This window comes from Stylophora pistillata, chromosome 6 (assembly GCF_964205215.1).
Source record: "Stylophora pistillata chromosome 6, jaStyPist1.2, whole genome shotgun sequence".
In the NCBI taxonomy this organism is placed as follows: domain Eukaryota; kingdom Metazoa; phylum Cnidaria; class Anthozoa; order Scleractinia; family Pocilloporidae; genus Stylophora; species Stylophora pistillata.
The window spans coordinates 18548904-18567661 of NC_142524.1; the positions used below are offsets into that span (position 1 = coordinate 18548904).

Consider the following 18758-nt stretch of genomic DNA (forward strand, 5'->3'; position numbering starts at 1 on the left):
ATTCATCCCACTTTGTGGTAATTGGCATTTAGCCGATGGAGTGACAAGTTGACTGATCCTCACTGTGGTAGCACTGAACTAGAGACTTAGGGGCACGGGTTCGAGTATTGTATTGTATTACTTTTATCATCCAAAGGAAATAATACATGCCGTGTTCCCTTGTTCCTCAGCAGCCTCCTAGTTCGTAGGACGTATTATCTAGATCAACGCCCGTTTTTTCTTGGAAAGTTCTGAACTTCCGGCACTAAGTTACGAGCAAAACCTGGGTACCATAGCGTCCAAAGCTAGTTCGATGTGGGCAAATGGCCGCGTCTTGGCGGACGACACTCATTAGAAAGTCCAAGGTAAGCCTATACTGAAATATCCGATATCTGTGTGAAATGGATCTGTGGTTGCTCTAAGCTAGCTTTTTTTTAGTTAAGGGTTAGCCGTTAGTACGAAGTACGTACGTCAGTACGGAAGTAAACTACTCAGAGAGGTTCGTTCGTCTCAGGAACAAAACTTGTTGTGTTTCTCTGATTTACTAGCAAGCTTTTAAGCTGAATTATCTCCCGTACTTGGTTTAAGCATGTGTTACCATTTGAACAAAGAGACTTGGAAAACGTCTTAAGCAAAATTTTCGTACAGCCGCCTTCTCATTATACATTCAAGTCTTATGTAAAGATAACAAAAGGAAAAACATTCAGATTGCTTTTGTGACAACGGCTTTGTTTTAGTATAATATGGGGTTACACGGAAAACTTTCTACTTCCTATATTGGTGCATGCAATTGGACGGTTTATCAATTAGTATTGATGCCCAATGTCGTTTTAGTAGCATCTGAAACCTTGGAAAATATTGCGATCAGTGATGCCTGTGATAAGTGAAATGTCAGTAATAAATTCTCGTCGGCTTTTATCACTGGTCAAAGTCTATTGAGGTCTCTTGTGTCTTAATGCAGAAAAGTGACGCCAATCCTTGGTTAAAACGGCCGACCGAACTTTAATGATCACTTTACCTAAACTACAGTTACACAATATATCACAACCTCAATATGTATGCAGCTTAATTAGCTATATAGGTTTACTCTCTGGGACCTCCCATGTCATGCATCATACACCCAGTGATGGTTCCTATTATTTAAACCCTAATTCATTAACACTATAACATTAATTAAACCCTAGTTCATTAACACTATAACATTAATTAAACCCTAATTCATTAACACTATAACATTAACTAAACCCTAGTTTATTAACACTATAACAAGGTTGACCTAATCACCTGAAGAATAGCAGTATGCAGTCGTGATCCACGTCCCAAGTGACCACATTGTGAGACAAATGATTGCATTTGTCTCACAATAATTCTCATGCCTCCCGGTTAGCTCAATTGATAGAGCGCTGGACTGATGTGTGGGAGGTCGAGGGTTCGAGCCCCGGCTAGACCAACACTCAAGGTCTTAAAATAATTGAGAAGAATATGCTGCCTTTCCATAACATCAAGAAATGGTTTAGATATTCTAGTCTTCTCGAATAGGGACGAATAAATGGAGGCCCCGTCTCCTGCAGGGTTGGGGTAGGAGACCTTAATTTCCCACTCACGAGATTACTGTGTGATGGATGTCCTCCTCTGGGGTGGGATTGGTGGGTGTTGTCTTGCAATTATATGAGCCTCTGGCTTGGGCAATATGGGCAACAATGCCCCACGCAAAGACTTTAAACTTGATTTCAGGATTATTTCTCTTTTAAAGTGTCATTTACCACAATAAATAACCACAACCTCTTTTACGATGTGGTCAGAGTAATTGTTTTTTTTGTTTTTTTTTTTTAAGGAAAATTTGAAAGGACTTTGTTGTAAACTTAAACTGAATTCTCCAAAAAATGAAAAAAAAAAAAAAAGATGTAAAGGTCAAAGCCCTAAAATTTTAAAGAGGGTCTTTTAATGTTCAGCTTTGAATTCTGTGTTCTGATTGGCAACTGTAGGAGGCTAGTTGATCTTTCATGCTCAGATCACAAGAATAAACTCCTTAAATGTGATTAAGGTATTTTGTAACTTCTGGGAAACTTTTTCTGTTCCTGAAAAATCTTTACCTTATAGTTTTTACAGAAATGGAATCCCAGAATATATTTTTGAGGTTAGTCAGGACATGTCTGTTAGTCGACATCATTCATTAGCTTTTTGTATTTGGAAGTTCTTTTTGTAATATTTTTAGTCTATTGCCTGTCAGTAAAACCTTTGTTGATCAAGACTATGTTATCATCATGGTAGCTGGATATTGCTACATATAGACTTGATGGCAAAAACAATGACCCTTAAAAAGGATTAGCAGTGAAAGGGGGGACCCAATTGTTTTGTGAGTACACAATCATGTACTTGACAGTTAGGTGCACGTGGTGACTAATAGATGTCATCCACACTTTCCTGAAAAAACTGTTGTCACAAGCAAAGATTTTCATGAATAATGGAAAGAATGCCAGGATTGGATACTTAATTTTGAGAGCACTCATCATGTGGGTGAGTGACCCTTAAAAATGCACTCGCCTCGACCAGTTTTCACTTACCCAAAAGCTACCCTCCCCCTCCTCCCCCAATCCCTCCAACCAATTTAGTTATCTTTTATTTTTACTGTTTAATACCACTGAAATTTATTTCAACACTGGAAAGCTATTTAAGTAAATAGGAAGTCTGTTTTATGTGAAGGTGTAGTCTGATCGTCCGGGTGAGTGTAGTCCTGAGAAGGACTGTTGTCGGTGGTAGTGACTGACGTTTCGACAACCTGTGTGGAAGTCATCATCAGAGTCAAGTGAATGATTGTTGTCAGTAGAATGTTCTTATTCCAGTTCGTGTGAAATGATCGGTTGGTTTTGCTGTGATGTTATTGGCTGTAAGACTCAAGTGACGTAAGTCCGTCGTGATTGGTTTGTTTCGATCTGTCGGTAAAGTTAGGTCGTTCTTTTTTGGTCGTTTGTGATGTTTATGTCGTGAATAAGTCGTTTGTATGGAGCGGGTAGTTGTTGACATCTGTTTAGGGGAGTCTGTTCTAAGTTAGTAAACCAGATCAACCGATCATTTCACACGAACTGGAATAAGAACATTCTACTGACAACAATCATTCACTTGACTCTGATGATGACTTCCACACAGGTTGTCGAAACGTCAGTCACTACCACCGACAACAGTCCTTCTCAGGACTACACTCACCCGGACGATCAGACTACACCTTCACATGTTACCCCCGGGTTCAAACCATTTACTGCAAGTCTGTTTTAGTTTCTCTTCTCAGCAGTTCTTTTTCCAGTTTCTTTGGCACCATTTCTTCTGACTCGTAGTGTGAAATAACTCCCTCATCATCATCATCATCCTTCTCTCTGAATACAACCTCAACTTCCTTTTGCTCAAGTTGAGGAAGCAGTGGTTCAACTGGCCCAGGAGTTGTAATTGTATCTTCTCCATTATCCCTAACCTCAGCTTCATGCAGGGGTTGAGCTGGTCCAGGAGCTGCAGTTGTATCATCTCCAACTACCACAATGTCAGTTTCAAGCTTCTCCAGTCTCACTCACTTCAGCTTGAGCCTCCTTGACAGAACACTGATCTTCATGACCTGATGCTAGCATTCATTCAACTGTTAATTGCTGGACTGGGATCAAACTCCTTCACATTAGGAATTTCCATTTTTTTTAGAAATTCGGCAAATATATTTCCACATTGTGGTCATGACTAGTTTCCTCCATTTTTAAACTTACCAGGAGAGCATGCATTTTTCAGGGTGCCAGGAAAGTACAGAAAAACAATTGCTCGCAAAGTTGTCAAGCATGAGGCAGACCAAGACTATTACTTCAATGAAAAATTATATTTAAAGACCTTAAATCCCAAGAAAACACAATGGAGGCACTTGCTTTGAATTTAGGGCAACATCTTTACCAGGTCACCAATGGCTTGATACTGACCAGCAGTATCACTGACCAGCAAGCCATGATTCAAATATTTTATACTTAGGGATTTTCTTGGCAAAATGGAGTGTAAAAAGCAGTGTTTAATTCGCAATTTAAATAATTTCTTGGAGGCAAAAATTGTACTTGCTGAACAGGCAAGTGATCAATGATTGGTGCTTGCCCAACACTTAAGAGACTTGACAGAGTTGAAATGGTAAATTGGCCACCGTAACGATTACAAAAGCTGACGTTTCAAGCGTTAGCCCTTCGTCGTAGCGAATAGAGGAATTGTGGGTTGTGTGTGCTTTAAAGGCAGAAAATGGAGCTATGTTATTGGTGGGAACATGGCAAGGAGAAAAACACGAATAATTTAGTGGAATGAAAAGCGTTTGTTGATACCTGTGGGATTTAGACTGCCAGTTTGAAAGATGAGCTTTTGTTCAAGAGTTTTACAGCTTTCCGTGCTGCCTAAGTGTAAGGAAAGACCACAGATTGCCATATGTTGCTTAGAGTGATTAGGTAAATTAAAGTGTCTAGCGACTGGTTTCAATGTGTCCTTGTCATTCCTTTCCACGTCACAAAGGTGTTCTTGGAATCGGTCACCTAGTCTTCTGCCTGTTTTGCCAATGTATATCTTTTTGCAATAAGTACAAGTTATGCAATAGATTACCTTGGCGGAAGTGCACGTGAAGTGATCGGTGATCTTAATGGATCGTTTGGGTCCCGATAATTTCTCAGTGTTGTGAATGACAGGACACGTTTTGCATCGTGCACGAGCGCATTTAAAAGTGCCTGGTTGGTCATTAGTCTGAAAAGAACTTCTGACCAGAAAATTGCCTATGTTTTTGTCGTGTTTGAATGAAATTTCAATTTACCTAATCATTCTAAGCAACATATGGCAATCTACAGTCTTTCCTTACACTTAGGTAGCTCGGAAAGCTGTAAAACTCTTTAACAAAAGCTCATCTTTCAAACTGGCAGTCTAAATCCCACAGGTATCAACGAACGCTTTTCATTCCACTAATTTATTCATGTTTTTCTGGTTGCCATGTTCCCACCAATAACATAGCTCCATTTTCTGCCTTTAAAAGCACACACAACCCACAATTCCTCTATTCGCTCTGACAAAGGGCTATAATGCTCGAAACGTCAGCTTTTGTAATCATTACAGTGGCCAATTTACCATTTCAACTTTGTTGAATATATATCCAATTTATTTCATTACCCCCACTGATGCAGCCCCAAACAGTTTCTTTAGAAACTATCAGCCTTTATTCACCTAAGAGAATCGCCTGGGCAAGCGAGTGAGTGGTAATCTCCAACCCTGATGGCACTGATTTTGTGACTTTCAAAAGACTTCCCATGAAGCCATTGGGTCTCATCATTCATGGATCATGCTTTTTAGGTCTCAACATTTTTTTAAATTAAGTGTTAAGTAAGCTATCCTAATGGTACAATGGTCAAGCTGTCATAAAATGAGTTCTGCCTCCTTGTAGGGTCAATGTAGAACCAGCCAGGGGAGTTAATGGGAAGAAATACAGTCATAAGGCATGGGATTCTTTCCCTGAGTGTAGGGTCGGTTAAATCTCTGCCTCTTTTTAGTCATCAAATTTTTGGCTGGGAATGTAGTTCACAACTGTGAAAGAAAAGAAGGTAACCATGTTGAACTAGGGGGATTTGATTCTTTTCTTAAAAAGTACTCAATTCTAAACCCTGCTGTCAGTTAGGTTCAATTAGTTATTGACATTGAAGACCATTTTTTTTCATCTACAGAAAAAAGCAAATTCTTGCATTCAAGATGTTGAGCAGGTATTGAAGTATTTTCATGGTCTCAGACCAGGAATGCAAGAATATAGTAAGTTTACAAATTTCACATCCAAGATCTACAAATCTACTCAACAGACTATTTTTATAATAATAGTCTGGTCATGACGATGTGTGAGTTATAGTTTGTTTTAAATCAAAAATCTTACTGAGATTGACAAAGACTTGTGCTTCAAAGAATTTCCATTGGTTTTTTCCCCTTTTTTCTGCTTTCTTTGTGTTTTTCCCATTTCTAACTATCTGTTAGTGTAGTCTGATTGGCCAGGTTAATGTGGTCCTGAGAAGGACTGTTGTCGGTTGTGATGACAGAAGTGGAGTTGTTAGTAGAATACACTCCTTTGGATGATCAGACTACTTTTTCACATGTTGCCCCAGGGTCCAAACCATTTCCTGCCAACTATCTACTAAGAAGTAATGCAAAAATTAACCACACAGACCTTTCAGGACTCCTGCCCTATTTTTGGGTATGATATTATAGCTAAGCATTCTTAAAGATATCTCCATGCAAGCCTACTTCTCACTGTAAGCATGTTGCACTGTAAGCACAATGGCTGCCATGGAGAGTAGCCTGCATATGCTCAATTGATCCACAAAGTTAGATCTTGCTCCCAGATTTGTTGCAGGAATTACACTGCCTGTCTATGTTTTAATGATTTGACAATTGTCCTTTTTGTTACATAATTTAACAATCTGCAACTTGTATTTATTGCTTTTAAAAGCTTATGAAAATGGAAGACAAGCAGAGTTATTTGCCTTGGAGGGGACAATCCCCATCAAATTTAGAGGTAAACAATCTTATCTGTAAATTAGCCATTATCTTACCTAAGGTTTGGTTCCTTTGGCTTCTTTATCTTAATTTAATAAGAGACCAAGCTATCAGTTGTGAACAATGTCAGTACTGTATTTACCTACTAATCTTTGCCAAATTGATCACTCATTAAGAAATCAACATACCTAATCAACTGACTATCAATTTACTATTGTATTATTTATACCTCTTATCATAGTTACTCTTCTTCAGAATCTCTGTGCATCTGCCGTTATACTTTCCAACACATCTTTTCCAATTTTAACAGTCATGATGAGTATAGAACTGTTGAAGCTCCAAAACCAAACCTAACTGTCAATTTGTAAAAAGGCGAATCCTTTGTGACAAAAACAATGTTTCTGTCAAGGAACTATCGGCTGATAGTTGCCCCGTGGAAATTTGATGTTCTTAAAACAAATATGCTAGTTTTAAGAGCATCAAATTTCCAAGGGGCAACTATCAGACCAATAGTTCCGAGACATAAACACTCTATTGTTTTTTATTGTTCACCACTAAATTTTCTTCCACGCCTACAGCTTGTCACAAATGTCAATAATTCACAACCGTCCATTGGGTAAATAATACGTTATACCTGTCAGAATTGAAAAGTCACTGTTTCTCCGATCTGCCTAACTTCGCGGCCGTCAAACTATTCAAAACTTTTCATGGACAAGTACTATCAATCCAGGTATTTTCCATGGACGGGCACTATCCATCCGGGTATTTTCTGCGGGCGTGCACTATGGGCTGATAGTGTCTCTCCACAGATAAACACTATCGCATCTCGTGATCGATTTAAACCAATAAGAACCGGAGAAAATTTAGTGGTGAACTATAACATTATATAGCAGGCTGATGTTAAAGTTACATTGCAGATGTGACGTACAATATTCCAGTGTGTGTTCTGTTACAAGAGGGTCATCCTGAAGTTGTGCCTCTGGTGTATGTCAGACCAACAAGGTCAATGGTAATCAAAGCTTCACCTTATGTTGACCGGAATGGCAAAGTTGATCATCCCTACCTTCATAAGTGGAATTATGTATGTAAAAAGTTACACTACTTGAAAACAAGAAGAATAGTGGCACAATATAAAGGCCTTTTGAGGCATTAAATATTCTGGCACCATTCACCAAATTTGGAGCAAGTAATAAATATTCTTGGAACGTATATATGTACTTGAAATTATATTCAATAGTTAAAAAGTAAAGGAAAACAGCTAAGTCACTCTTTCACAAACTGGATTTATACTAATGGAAGCCACCAGAACAAAAAATTATTCCATGGTAAAACCAGGGTCTCTCTCTCTACTCTTGTCCTCTCCCTTCCTTCCCCTCCTCTCTCAAAACCCCACCACCTTCACTCCTAAGGCAATAGGAGAGAGACCTTGGAAATGAAGATAAATTTTGATGTCAAGATGTTGTACAGAGTGACATGAGAACAGTGAATTTAAATAAAAACTAATGTCACATTGGGACAATATCTGGTCGACTAAGCTTTTTGAGTGATCTCTTTTGAAATCTATGATCACTGAAAGGCTGAAGACACATTATCACAGGTGAACACTGAATCATCAATGATGGTCATAATGGTTTCACCCTTGATAGCTCAAATTTGTCCGCAGTTGTCCAAGTTTTATTAAGTAACTTCCAGTTTTGCATAACATTCTTGGATGTGTCGAAAACAAAGACCCAAAACAAAGACCGAAGACCCACTGGTCTAAAACAAAGACCCTGTTGTCTTAAACAGAGACCCTGTGGTCCAAAAAGAAGACCCACTAGTCTAAAACAAAGACCCTGTGGTCTAAAACAAAGACCCACTGGTTTAAAACAGAGACCCTGTGGTCTAAAACAGAGACCCTGTGGTCTAAAACAAAGACCCACTAGTCTAAAATGAAGAACAAAGACCCTGTGGTCTAAAATGAAGACCCACTGGGGCAACCCTAAAAGCCGAAATGGTGGAGTGGCGGAGTGGCAGATTGATGGAAAGTGACCCCAAATCCTAAAACATGGAACTGCAAAAAATGACCCCAAATCCTAAAACACAGAACTGTGGAAAATGACCCCATATCCTAAAACAGGATTCAGGGGAAAAATGCTGTGCAACTTTTTATGCCACAACTAAAACTCATGGCAAATTTAGCATAACAAAAGGTAACTAAACAGGTTTACAACGCGAAAATGCAGCTATCTTTCATGTATAATGAAATATAGCCCTTTGTCGGAGCGAATAGAGGATAATTTGGATATATCAATAAAGTAGAAATGGTAAATTGGCCACTGTAATGATTACAAAAACTGACATTTCAAGCGTTAGCCCTTCGTCGGAGCAAATAGAGGAATTGTGGGTTGTGTGTGCCTTTAAAGGCAGAAAATGAAGCTATGAAAATGAATATAAGAAGCTATATGAAAATGAATATAAGAAAATGAAGCTAAGAAAATGAATATACATCAGCTTTTGTAATTGTTACGGTGGCCAATTTACCGTTTCAACTTTGTTGATATATCCAAATTATCCTCTATTCGCTCCGACGAAGGGCTAACGCTCGAAATGTCAGCTTTTGTAATCGTTACGGTGGCCAATTTACCAGTCCAACTTTGTTGATGAATGAAAGAATGAAAAACTTTATTTTAGTGTCTATGTTTTTAACTATAAGCTAATGGGGGACACTAGAAAATTTAAAAGTCAATACATTTACATATGTAGATAATATTTATTTACAGTAGATAATTAAAAAGATTATAAAGTTATTTAGTTAAGTTTTAAATTTCAACGAGAGTTGAAAGGTCAACTTATCTTATGTTCTTCTTGAATGAATTTAGAGTTTCTATTGTTCTTAGGTGTCTTGGTAACTTCGACCAGATGAGAGGTCCCATATATTTAATAGAATTCCTACCAAATCTTACAGTTTCGAATTTTGGCAGTTTGAAGTCACTGTTCCGTAAATTATACTGAAGGTTCTTTATATTAAATAAGTCAGAAATATTCTCGGGTACGAGACTGTGCTTAACTTTAAACATCAAAGTGGCAATGTCTTGTAGGTGCCGATTGTTCAACGTCAGTAGTTTGGCGCGACTTAGCAGTTCTTGATAGGACGCTGATCTAGTTTTGTACACCACCCTAAGTGCTCACTCCTGAATCTGCTCAAGCTTTCTCCGATCCGATGCATTACAAAAGTGCCATACTAGATGACAGTAGGTTAGATGGGGCAGAATTGAAGACCTGTAAAGTGATAGTTTAGCATTACAGGGTATCAAATTGCATAGCCGCACTAGGACCCCTACTTTTTGACTGGCCTTGGAGCATAGGTCACTGATATGACTAGTAAAACTCAATTTTTCATCGATTTGAACTCCTAAAAGCCTTATTTCCCCCATTTTCTTAATAGTATGACCATCAACAGAAAAATTTTGATTATCGTTGTCTTTGTCAACATTTCTTGGGTTGATCGTTAATAGCTGGAACTTTTCTGGGTTGATTGAGAGATAGTTGTTCTTGTACCAGGATAGAGCTTTCTCTCCATGTATCTTGATACTTTGCGCGACAACGTCATGCTTCTTCCCCATGACATACATCTGATGGTCGTCGGCATACATGCTGAAATTAGCATTATTTATATGGAATGACATATCATTTTGGAACAAATTCCACAGAAGGGGGCCAAAGGACGAGCCTTGCAGGCAGCCAAGCACCATCCTTTTCCAGTCACTTGTCACTCCTTTTATTTTCACTCTATTGAGCCTATTGTCAAAGTATGATCTAAGAAGGTTGAGAGAATTTTGTCCAGTGCCATAGGCCTCGAGTTTCTTTACGATTAGAGAATGGCTAAGAGAGTCAAAGGCTTTACTCAAGTCAGTAGACAGTATGTACACCAGTTCCTTTCTGTCAACAGCTGATTTCCAGTCTTCCACGAGTCTAAGTAGAGTGGTCTGACAGCTATGATGTCTTCTATACGCTGTCACTCTCTGATAGAGAGTTGGATCATAGTACCTGGTGATTTGCTTACTGAGCATATGCTCAAATGTCTTATTTACGGTAAGAAGGGACGTGATGGGACGATAGTTCTTCGCCAGTTGTCTGTCACATTTTTTAAACTCTGGCATCCACTCTCCCATTTTCCATGCATAAGGCCATCGCCCCCAGCTCGATACAGCTGTTGTAGAGAGTCATTAGCGATGGGGAAATTCCACAGGCCACATTCTTAAGGAGTTTAGGAGGTGCTCTGGGGTCCCACCCACAGGACTTATTGGGGTTGATATTTTCAAGCGCCTTTTGCACTTGATCCTTGCTGACTTGATTGAACTCGAAGTGCGTTCCCAGGTATGCTTCTTTTAGAGCTTTAACGCTGCCATGGTTGTCATCGTTCTCTTCTGTGATGCAAATAGCATTGTCTCCTACAATGCTAACAGCAGCTGTGGTGAAATAGTTCACTAATTGCTCAGCTACCTCGCATTGATCTTTTACAATGATGCCCTCTTCTGTTTTTAAACTGATTAAGGTGGACTCCTTAGTTTTGCTATTAATAAATGGCCTAAAGGCATTGTAAAACTCCCTTGGCTTGGATTTCAGCTCCTCTGATTTGGCGAACCAGTATTCCATGATAGCCTTCCTCCGTTCGTGTATGGCAATATTCCTGTACTTTCTTTTAAGTTCCATGTTCTCTGGCATTTGGTTCTTCGCAAACAGTATGGCGTGTTTCCTCTTGTTTCTTATCGCCTTTTTCCAAGTTGAGGTCATGTAGGGTACATCCTTTTCACGTACACTTTTTCTTTTGATAGGGGCATGTGCGTTCACTGTGCACTCAAAGAGAGCGGTCCAATACTCGTACTTATCATCTACATCAGTGAATATTTCACCCACATGCCACTGCTTCTAGAAGTTCGTGGTTGAGCTGTTCAAAATCAGTGTTTCTCGTCTGCCTGTAGGTAGTTACCTTCGTTCTGCGCTTATGAACTTTCTCTTTCATTTCTCCGTATACCATACAGTGACCACATTATTTCGTTACCCCCACCAACGCAGCCCTGGACAGTTTCTTTAGAAACTGTCAGCCTTAATTCATTGTTATTCATACCACTCTGTAACAGAAAAAAATGAATAACACTTAATTTTAGTCAAGCATGTTATTGCTGTGGGGATGAATGAGACGAGGGCTTGAGTGTCTTTGTACAAAATTCATGCAACATGCTCTGATATCCGTTCCATGTTTTTTAGAATTTGGGGTCATTTTCTGCTGTTCTGTGTTTTAGGATTTGGTGTCATTTTCTGCCATTCCGCTGTTCCACCATTTTGGCTTTTGGGGTCGCCCCATTATCATTGTGAGTGTTTTTGTATAAAATTCATGCAAAATGCCCAGATGTCTGTTCCATGTGTTAGAATTTGGGGTCATTTTCCGCTGTTCCATGTTTTAGAATTTGGGGTTATTTTCAGCCATTCTGTGTTTTAGGATTTGGGGTAATTTTCTACCATTCTGTGTTTTAGAATTTGGGGTCATTTTCCACCGTTCCGTCATTCTGGCTTTTAGGGTTACCCTCTACTGGTCTAAAATGAAGACCCTGTTGTCTGAAAACATATACACTAAGCTAAGTTGCTCCCATTTCTGTAGCTCATAAATTGAAATGTCATCTGAGCACATTTCATCTGAGCACACACAATATGTGTCAAATTGTGTAATGCAGTCATCAAACAGCCATAAGCGTTAGCCTTTGAAATGTAAACATGCTCATGCAATCAGCTGAAACAAAATAAAGAGCCTGTTTTGTAAAAAGTCAAATGTGTGATGAGATTAAAATGTAGTTTTCAAGTTTGGTGTACGACATTTTTTACCTATCAAAGCTGCGACAGTTGTATAACTGTTGTTTGTTTTTACACTTGCCCAATATATAATCAATGACAAATTTTCCCGGGGACATTGAGCCGATGACAGATGACCTTTGAGCCCTGCCTGTTAAGTTAACTTTTGTTATGCTAAATTTGCCATGAGTTTTAGCTGCGGCAAAAAAAGTCACAGCATTTTTCCACCATTTCTTGTTTTAGGATATGGGGTGATTTTTCGTAGTTCTGTGTTTTAGGATTTGGGGTCATTTTCGGCCAATCTGCCATTCCACCTTTTCAGCTTTTAGGGTTGCCCCAGTGGGTCTTCATTTTAGACCACAGGGTCTCTGTTCTTCATTTTAGACTAGTGGGTCATCATTTTAGACCATAGGGTCTTTGTTTTAGACCAGTGGATCTTTGGTCTTCATTCTTCGTTTTTGGGTCTTTATTTTCAACACATCCTAACATTCTTATCAATTTTTTTTCTCAGAAATCAAGTAATATTAATACATTGCTTCAAGAACTGTGTAAAATTTTTGCACAGCGTCCACCAGTTTATGCAATCTCAAGGGGTCCTAGTAGTTCAACTTTGCAACAATCTCAGCGTAACAGTCAGCAAGGCACCAGGCCTTTGGGGTCCATGTCTCAGAATCCCCCTGCTCAAGGCTCCATAACTGATGGTGGGTTTTTAATTTAAGCATTTGAGATGAAATTGAGTGGTCATTTGTTATGCATAAATCTAGATGTGTTGAACTTGTTCTAGTCCCTTGTAGTGTGGCTACATTTCAGAATTCAAGCCTGGTATACAGTTAATGTAACACTTTCATGCAGTGATCGAAGTTTCTGTTTGTATAAATTATTTATTTCACCTTACATCTCAAACTAAATGTACTGGTATCTTGGAGGCTGAAGACATCCTCTGTGCACTAGTGTTGTTTGCTATAGGACCCCAATAAAGATACCTTTACTTTAATTACTGTATTTACCCATGTATAATACATGCCCGTGTATAATGCGCACCCTTCTTTTTAACCAAATTTATCAGAAAAAAGTTTTTCACAGCAGAAAAGGACAAGTTAAATCTTCCTACAATTATTTATTAAGGCATTAATAATTAATAATTATTTATTAAGACAACAAGAATAAGAAATTTACTGTATCATTAACACTATTATCTTTTGCTACTTAGTTATTTATGACACTATTGAAACCAAACTTTAGAACTTAAAGCAAGGCCTAACTAATTTGACAATTCCATGACCTGGTAAATATTATCTGTGAGCAACAATATGTCCGAAAAGTAATGAAGATTTTGCGTCAAATTGTAGTATTTTAAGAATTTTCAACCTAACGCTATTCAATTTTCTGGCCGTAAAGTCAAGTAAACAACAATGTACCCATAATGAATTCGACTGCATGGGCTTTGTACACATAAGAAATTTGCACATTTTTGCTTTTAAGAGTAAATCAAGAACTACTTTAAATAAAGCTTTTGTCCTGCAATATTTCTTGCTCACTTTCATCTTAAGCTTGCTTCCCACTGAAAAATTCCATGTAACATGAGATCTCTTCACACACGGCCAACTTTGCATATTCACTCTGAAATCTGATCTACATACCTGTTTGCACACTTGCGAAAATATTTAGCAATTTTTGTCTTTCCTCTTGATTTTAGAGTAAAAGATTAATATGCACTTATCATTTTTCATTGAAAATAAGCTATTTAATTAAAGCTATAAATGTGTTACTTTCTTTGTTTTGTTTTTAACGTATGCAAATTAGGACTTACATGACAAACAATGGAATCTGTGTATAATCCGCACCGCAATTTTGATGGTTATTTTTATAGAAATAAAGTGCATATTATACACAGGTAAATGAGGTAAGAAATAGAGAAATGTGGACTCTGCTCTTATTGGTTTTAAAGCATGCAGGAAGTGCTCTATCCTCTTTCTGCATGCTTGACAACAGTTGTTGGAATCTTAGCATGTGCTGGTAGGGAATAGTTTTCTGTAGTGTTTACCACGGAGGGGAATAGTGTTGTTTGCTTGTACTGATTGGCTAGTTTGGAAGAGATTAGCAAGTACTACTCACCTCAGGGTAATAGTGAACAGTGGTTCCCATTTTTGGCTGTCTGTAACCCATCAGCCAACTGTTGGCCGACAGATTATCAACAGTCAGCTGAAAGTGTTAAGTAGACCAAAAATTGACCAAAAACAAATTCAAAAATTTTCCAGTTGAAAACAGTAAATAGAAATCAGTTGATTGCACCGTTTGTAGCTATCTACTTGATTCTGTCTAAACGGTAAAATAGGCTTTTTTAATCCATCTCCCAACTGTACCAAAATGTAATGGTAAATTTAGTACCTATTTCTTATATCCTTGTTTGTACACAAAATAGGCTTATTTTCTCCATTTTGTGGTAACAAATAAGCAAAGCCATTGAGTATTTTATCAATTGCCAGTAATGCATTGCAAAACTAGGGGATTGGGAACAAGAACAACTTCTCAATATGGTCGATAAATGAAATCGAATCAATTTGGGCGAGTTTTGTGGCTATTGAAAGTAAAAAGCAAGGTATCTTTTTTAGTCGACTTTTCCCCTTTTTCATGTAGTTTTAGAAGTAACAGATAAATGTTTACAATCATTTCAGTTTATGACCCACTGACAGGTTACCAACAAGTTACAGACAGGTCATCAACTGTCAGTCAACAGTCAGCTGACTCTCAGCCATCTGTCCTCCAACTGTTGACTGACAGACAGCCAACAGTTGGCCAACTGTCGGCTTACAGTCAGCCGACAATATCTTTTGGGAACTGTTCTTCACTTTTACCCATCTCAGCACAGCTGAAGATATAAAATCATGTAACAAGAGTTTCAAACTATACTTTTTATTTGCGTGGTATATACTAGAATAGTTAATCATCCCAATGTCAGTTATAGTGGTGGATATTTACTTTGTCACCTCATCACCATATAAATATCCACTTCTATTTACCTCCTCTTCAGTAAGTTTCTCATAGCTCTAGTCAGATTGTTATGCAGGCTACGTTCAACCTATTACTGTCGAGAGTGATTAGTAATTATCTTCTCCTTGCCATTGTTATATTGCTGACAAACAGGCATGTGGTGAGAATTAATTAAATTATCATCAGGGTGATAGTGTTGAGATATATCCAATTCCCAAGACTTACCTGGGAGAAGTGGATAGTTATAACTTGGGTTAATTTTGTAGCTTACAACATTTGGATTTTTACTTGATTTGGTTTGACTGGTTGAATAACTGGAATTTAATCATTTTTTTAAAATTCTTTATGTTTACTTCTACAGAAAGCAAAAAGGAGTGTATTATATGCATGGGTGAGGAACCAAACAGTGTGTTGATTCCATGTGGCCATCTGGGATTGTGCATAACTTGTGCCAGGGAGGTACAGAGGAACTCCAAGAGATGTCCAGTCTGCAGAGCTGACATTAATCAAGTTCACCAAGTCTATGAATCCTAGACACATCAGAAGATAGAGTCTACATTACATAGTTTTGTGTTTGAATGCCTACCAAACCTTCACAGACATCATTTAAGAAAAGATTTTTAAACAGTTGTATTAGATCAGATACAAACAGGTATTTAATTAATATGCACTCTTCATGAAATTTATGTATCTTTTTTCCTACAACAAATTTAAGGAAACGTCATTTTAATGGCCTCCATCAGACACATGTATCTATTTTACAGTACTTGCTTAGCATTTCACTAAAATAGGAGTGAGAGGAATGGAAAAAATTTATTTTCACTTGCATCTTCAGAAATTATTTAAGATGGGACTGTTCAAAATGAAAACAAAAAAACAAGTTTTTAACAATCCATAATAGTTAGTAATTAATAAATAACAATAATAAAAATAATAATAATAATAATAATTAGTGGGTACCACCACCCTGGAATAACTAAGCTGCTTAAAATGACCGGGAGCTGGATTAAGTGAAGTAAATTAAATTGGAAATAGTTAAAAAGTATTTTGTTGAATAAACTGAGATGTCTTAGAATAATTATCTGAGCAATCAACAGGAAAAAACTTTAAAATCTCTCTGTGTCCCTTCTAAAGTATGTACAGTTTATGAATTATTGGTCATTGACCAAGAATGTTGGGTTAAGATTGCTGGATACCAGCCAAGTTTTTTTGTTTTTGTTTTTGTTTTTTTGTTTTTGTTTTTTTTTTAATGGGACTAACTTAGTACCAAGGCCAATAACTGTCTAGCGAGAACAGACAAACTATTTGTATTATAGGCAAAAGATTATACCAGAGAATTTAGGTTTCAAAAGAACATTGAGCTGGTAGTTTCAAGTAGGCAAGAGCTCAGGTGGCCAATCAGAACACAGGATTTGCTTCATCTCGTCTGTCCTTAGAGCTAGCAGTGTAATCATTACATTGAAGTTATTTCATAATTTAACTTACGAATTGTTATAGAATACAGTAATATTGGAGCTATTTGCTCCTTTAAGTAATATAACATTCCATAGATAATATTAAAGAAAACAACAGCAATAGTCTTGTCTCTGCGCTACCTTTTACTTGTTTCGTTATGTAACAAGAATGTGCTGTAACGATCTTCCATAGGGTGAAAGGCACAAAGATAACTTGATTACTGTCCGTGATCGAGAATGGAACGCATTACATTGCAATACTAATATCAACACGTTATGCAGTTCAAAATAACATTTTGACATGTCGATCAAATAAGCTCGGTGCAGTTACCGTATTTCCTCAAATAAGCGTCCAGGCTCGAATAGGCTCCCTGCAGGCACAACTAGACAATTCTCTAGCCATTGGGGAGCAGTTATCTCTAAGATTATTAAGGCCCATCTCTTTGCTTTCAGTATTCAACCGCATCTTTGAAAAAGTAATGTATAATCGCCTTATTGCCTTTGTTAAAAAAATGACCTACTATATAAATCACAATACGGATTTCGCGAGAAGCACTCCTGCCATCATGCCCTACTCAAAATTGTCAACAGAATTTATTTATTTATTTATTTATTTATTACAATTTAATGGCATTAATAGTAATACATAACAACAAAACTAATATAAATAGCCATACGGATAATCTGTAAAGGAGTCCAGGACCCCATAAAGAACAGATCACCAATGAATATCTACTAAAATAAGTTACAAAGTAAAGTATAAAATCAAAATAAAATCAATAGTTCAACAATAATAACTAATTTAATGCACGATCCAGTAAACATTTCTTGACTCCCCGCTTGAAAACATCAACACTTGCTGCCTTACGAGTATCGTAGGGCAAAAGATTCCAGGAGTCAACTATCCTGTGAAAAAAACTATATTTAAGTGGATTTGTTCTTGCATATTTCTTCTTAAGAGATAAATCATCGTATTTCCTAAATGAATAATGATCCGCATTAGAATAAAAATCTACGTATGAATCGATATTGATGTTACTTATTCCATTGAGAGCTTTATATAAAAAAGTAACATCAGCTAGAAATCTCCTATTTTCTAGTGACATCAAATTTAGCTTCTTTAAACGAGTCTCATAATTGTCCTCAGTCTTTAAAATGAACTTGGTTGCTCTTCTTTGTACTTTTTCAACTTTTTCTATGTTCCTTTTGGTGTAGGGTGACCATACAGCAGAGCAGTATTCAACATTCGATCGAACTAACGCGCAGTAAAGAGTTCTCAGAGTCGTAGTATCATCCAGACCTCTACAAGTCCTTTTAATTAGCCCTAACATTTTGTTTGCTTTCGACACAATAATATCAATGTGCGAGTTCCAGATAAAATTGTCAGTAGTTGTAACTCCCAAGTCTTTGAATTCTCTAACTTCTTCCAAGAGAGAATTGTCCAAGGAATAATTAGAGACTAAAGGTTGCCTTTTCTTTGTTAATCTCATAACTTTGCACTTTTTGACATTAAAAGCCATGGCATTGCGAATACTCCAATGATGAAGATTATCCAGGTCCCGTTGAAAACAGAATTGATCACTAACATCATCAATGACTCTTGAAGTTTTACAATCATCAGCAAAAAGCGCAATGGTATTTCCAGGGAGAACAACATCGGGCAAGTCATTCACAAAAACTACAAAAAATAGCGGCCCCAGAATGGAGCCCTGTGGGACACCGGACGGAACTTCTAACCAAGTGGAGGAGACGCCATCCAACACAGTTCTTTGCCAACGATTACTCAAGTAACTCTCACACCACTGTAGTAGGGAGCCAGAAATTCCGAAATTACAGAGCTTCCGCAGTAAAATTGAATGATTCACTCTGTCGAAAGCCTTGGAGAAGTCCAGGAAAGCAACATCCACCTGTCGTCCCTCATCCAAAGCTGTGACCCACTGATAATGAGTGAGAACCAATTGTGACCCACAAGATTTCCCC

General features: G+C 37.7%; 1 protein-coding gene across 2 annotated transcripts; it reads left to right on the forward strand.

The window, feature by feature from the left end:
• Positions 1 to 96: 96 nt before the first annotated feature.
• Positions 97 to 16901, forward strand: LOC111341468 (tumor susceptibility gene 101 protein). Of its 2 annotated transcripts, none has more exons than XM_022948444.2 (6): positions 97 to 344; positions 5688 to 5769; positions 6458 to 6523; positions 7422 to 7585; positions 12845 to 13034; positions 15686 to 16901. In XM_022948444.2, exons 1-6 carry the CDS (start codon positions 303 to 305, stop codon positions 15856 to 15858), a joined length of 717 nt encoding a protein of 238 aa, XP_022804179.2. In that variant the 5' UTR covers positions 97 to 302; the 3' UTR covers positions 15859 to 16901. The 2 variants fall into 2 exon arrangements, with proteins under 2 accessions (XP_022804179.2, XP_022804181.2); XM_022948446.2 differs by lacking the exon at positions 97 to 344 and adding an exon at positions 5081 to 5319.
• Positions 16902 to 18758: the final 1857 nt, after the last annotated feature.

Excerpts from the sequence above, each read along its gene's own strand:
- LOC111341468 (XM_022948444.2), top strand. The coding sequence starts at position 303 with ATGGCCGCGTCTTGGCGGACGACACTCATTAGAAAGTCCAAG. Across the intron at positions 6,524-7,421 it reads AATCCCCATCAAATTTAGAG|ATGTGACGTACAATATTCCA; the intron begins GTAAACAATCTT and ends GTTACATTGCAG. Across the intron at positions 13,035-15,685 it reads TCAAGGCTCCATAACTGATG|AAAGCAAAAAGGAGTGTATT; the intron begins GTGGGTTTTTAA and ends TTACTTCTACAG.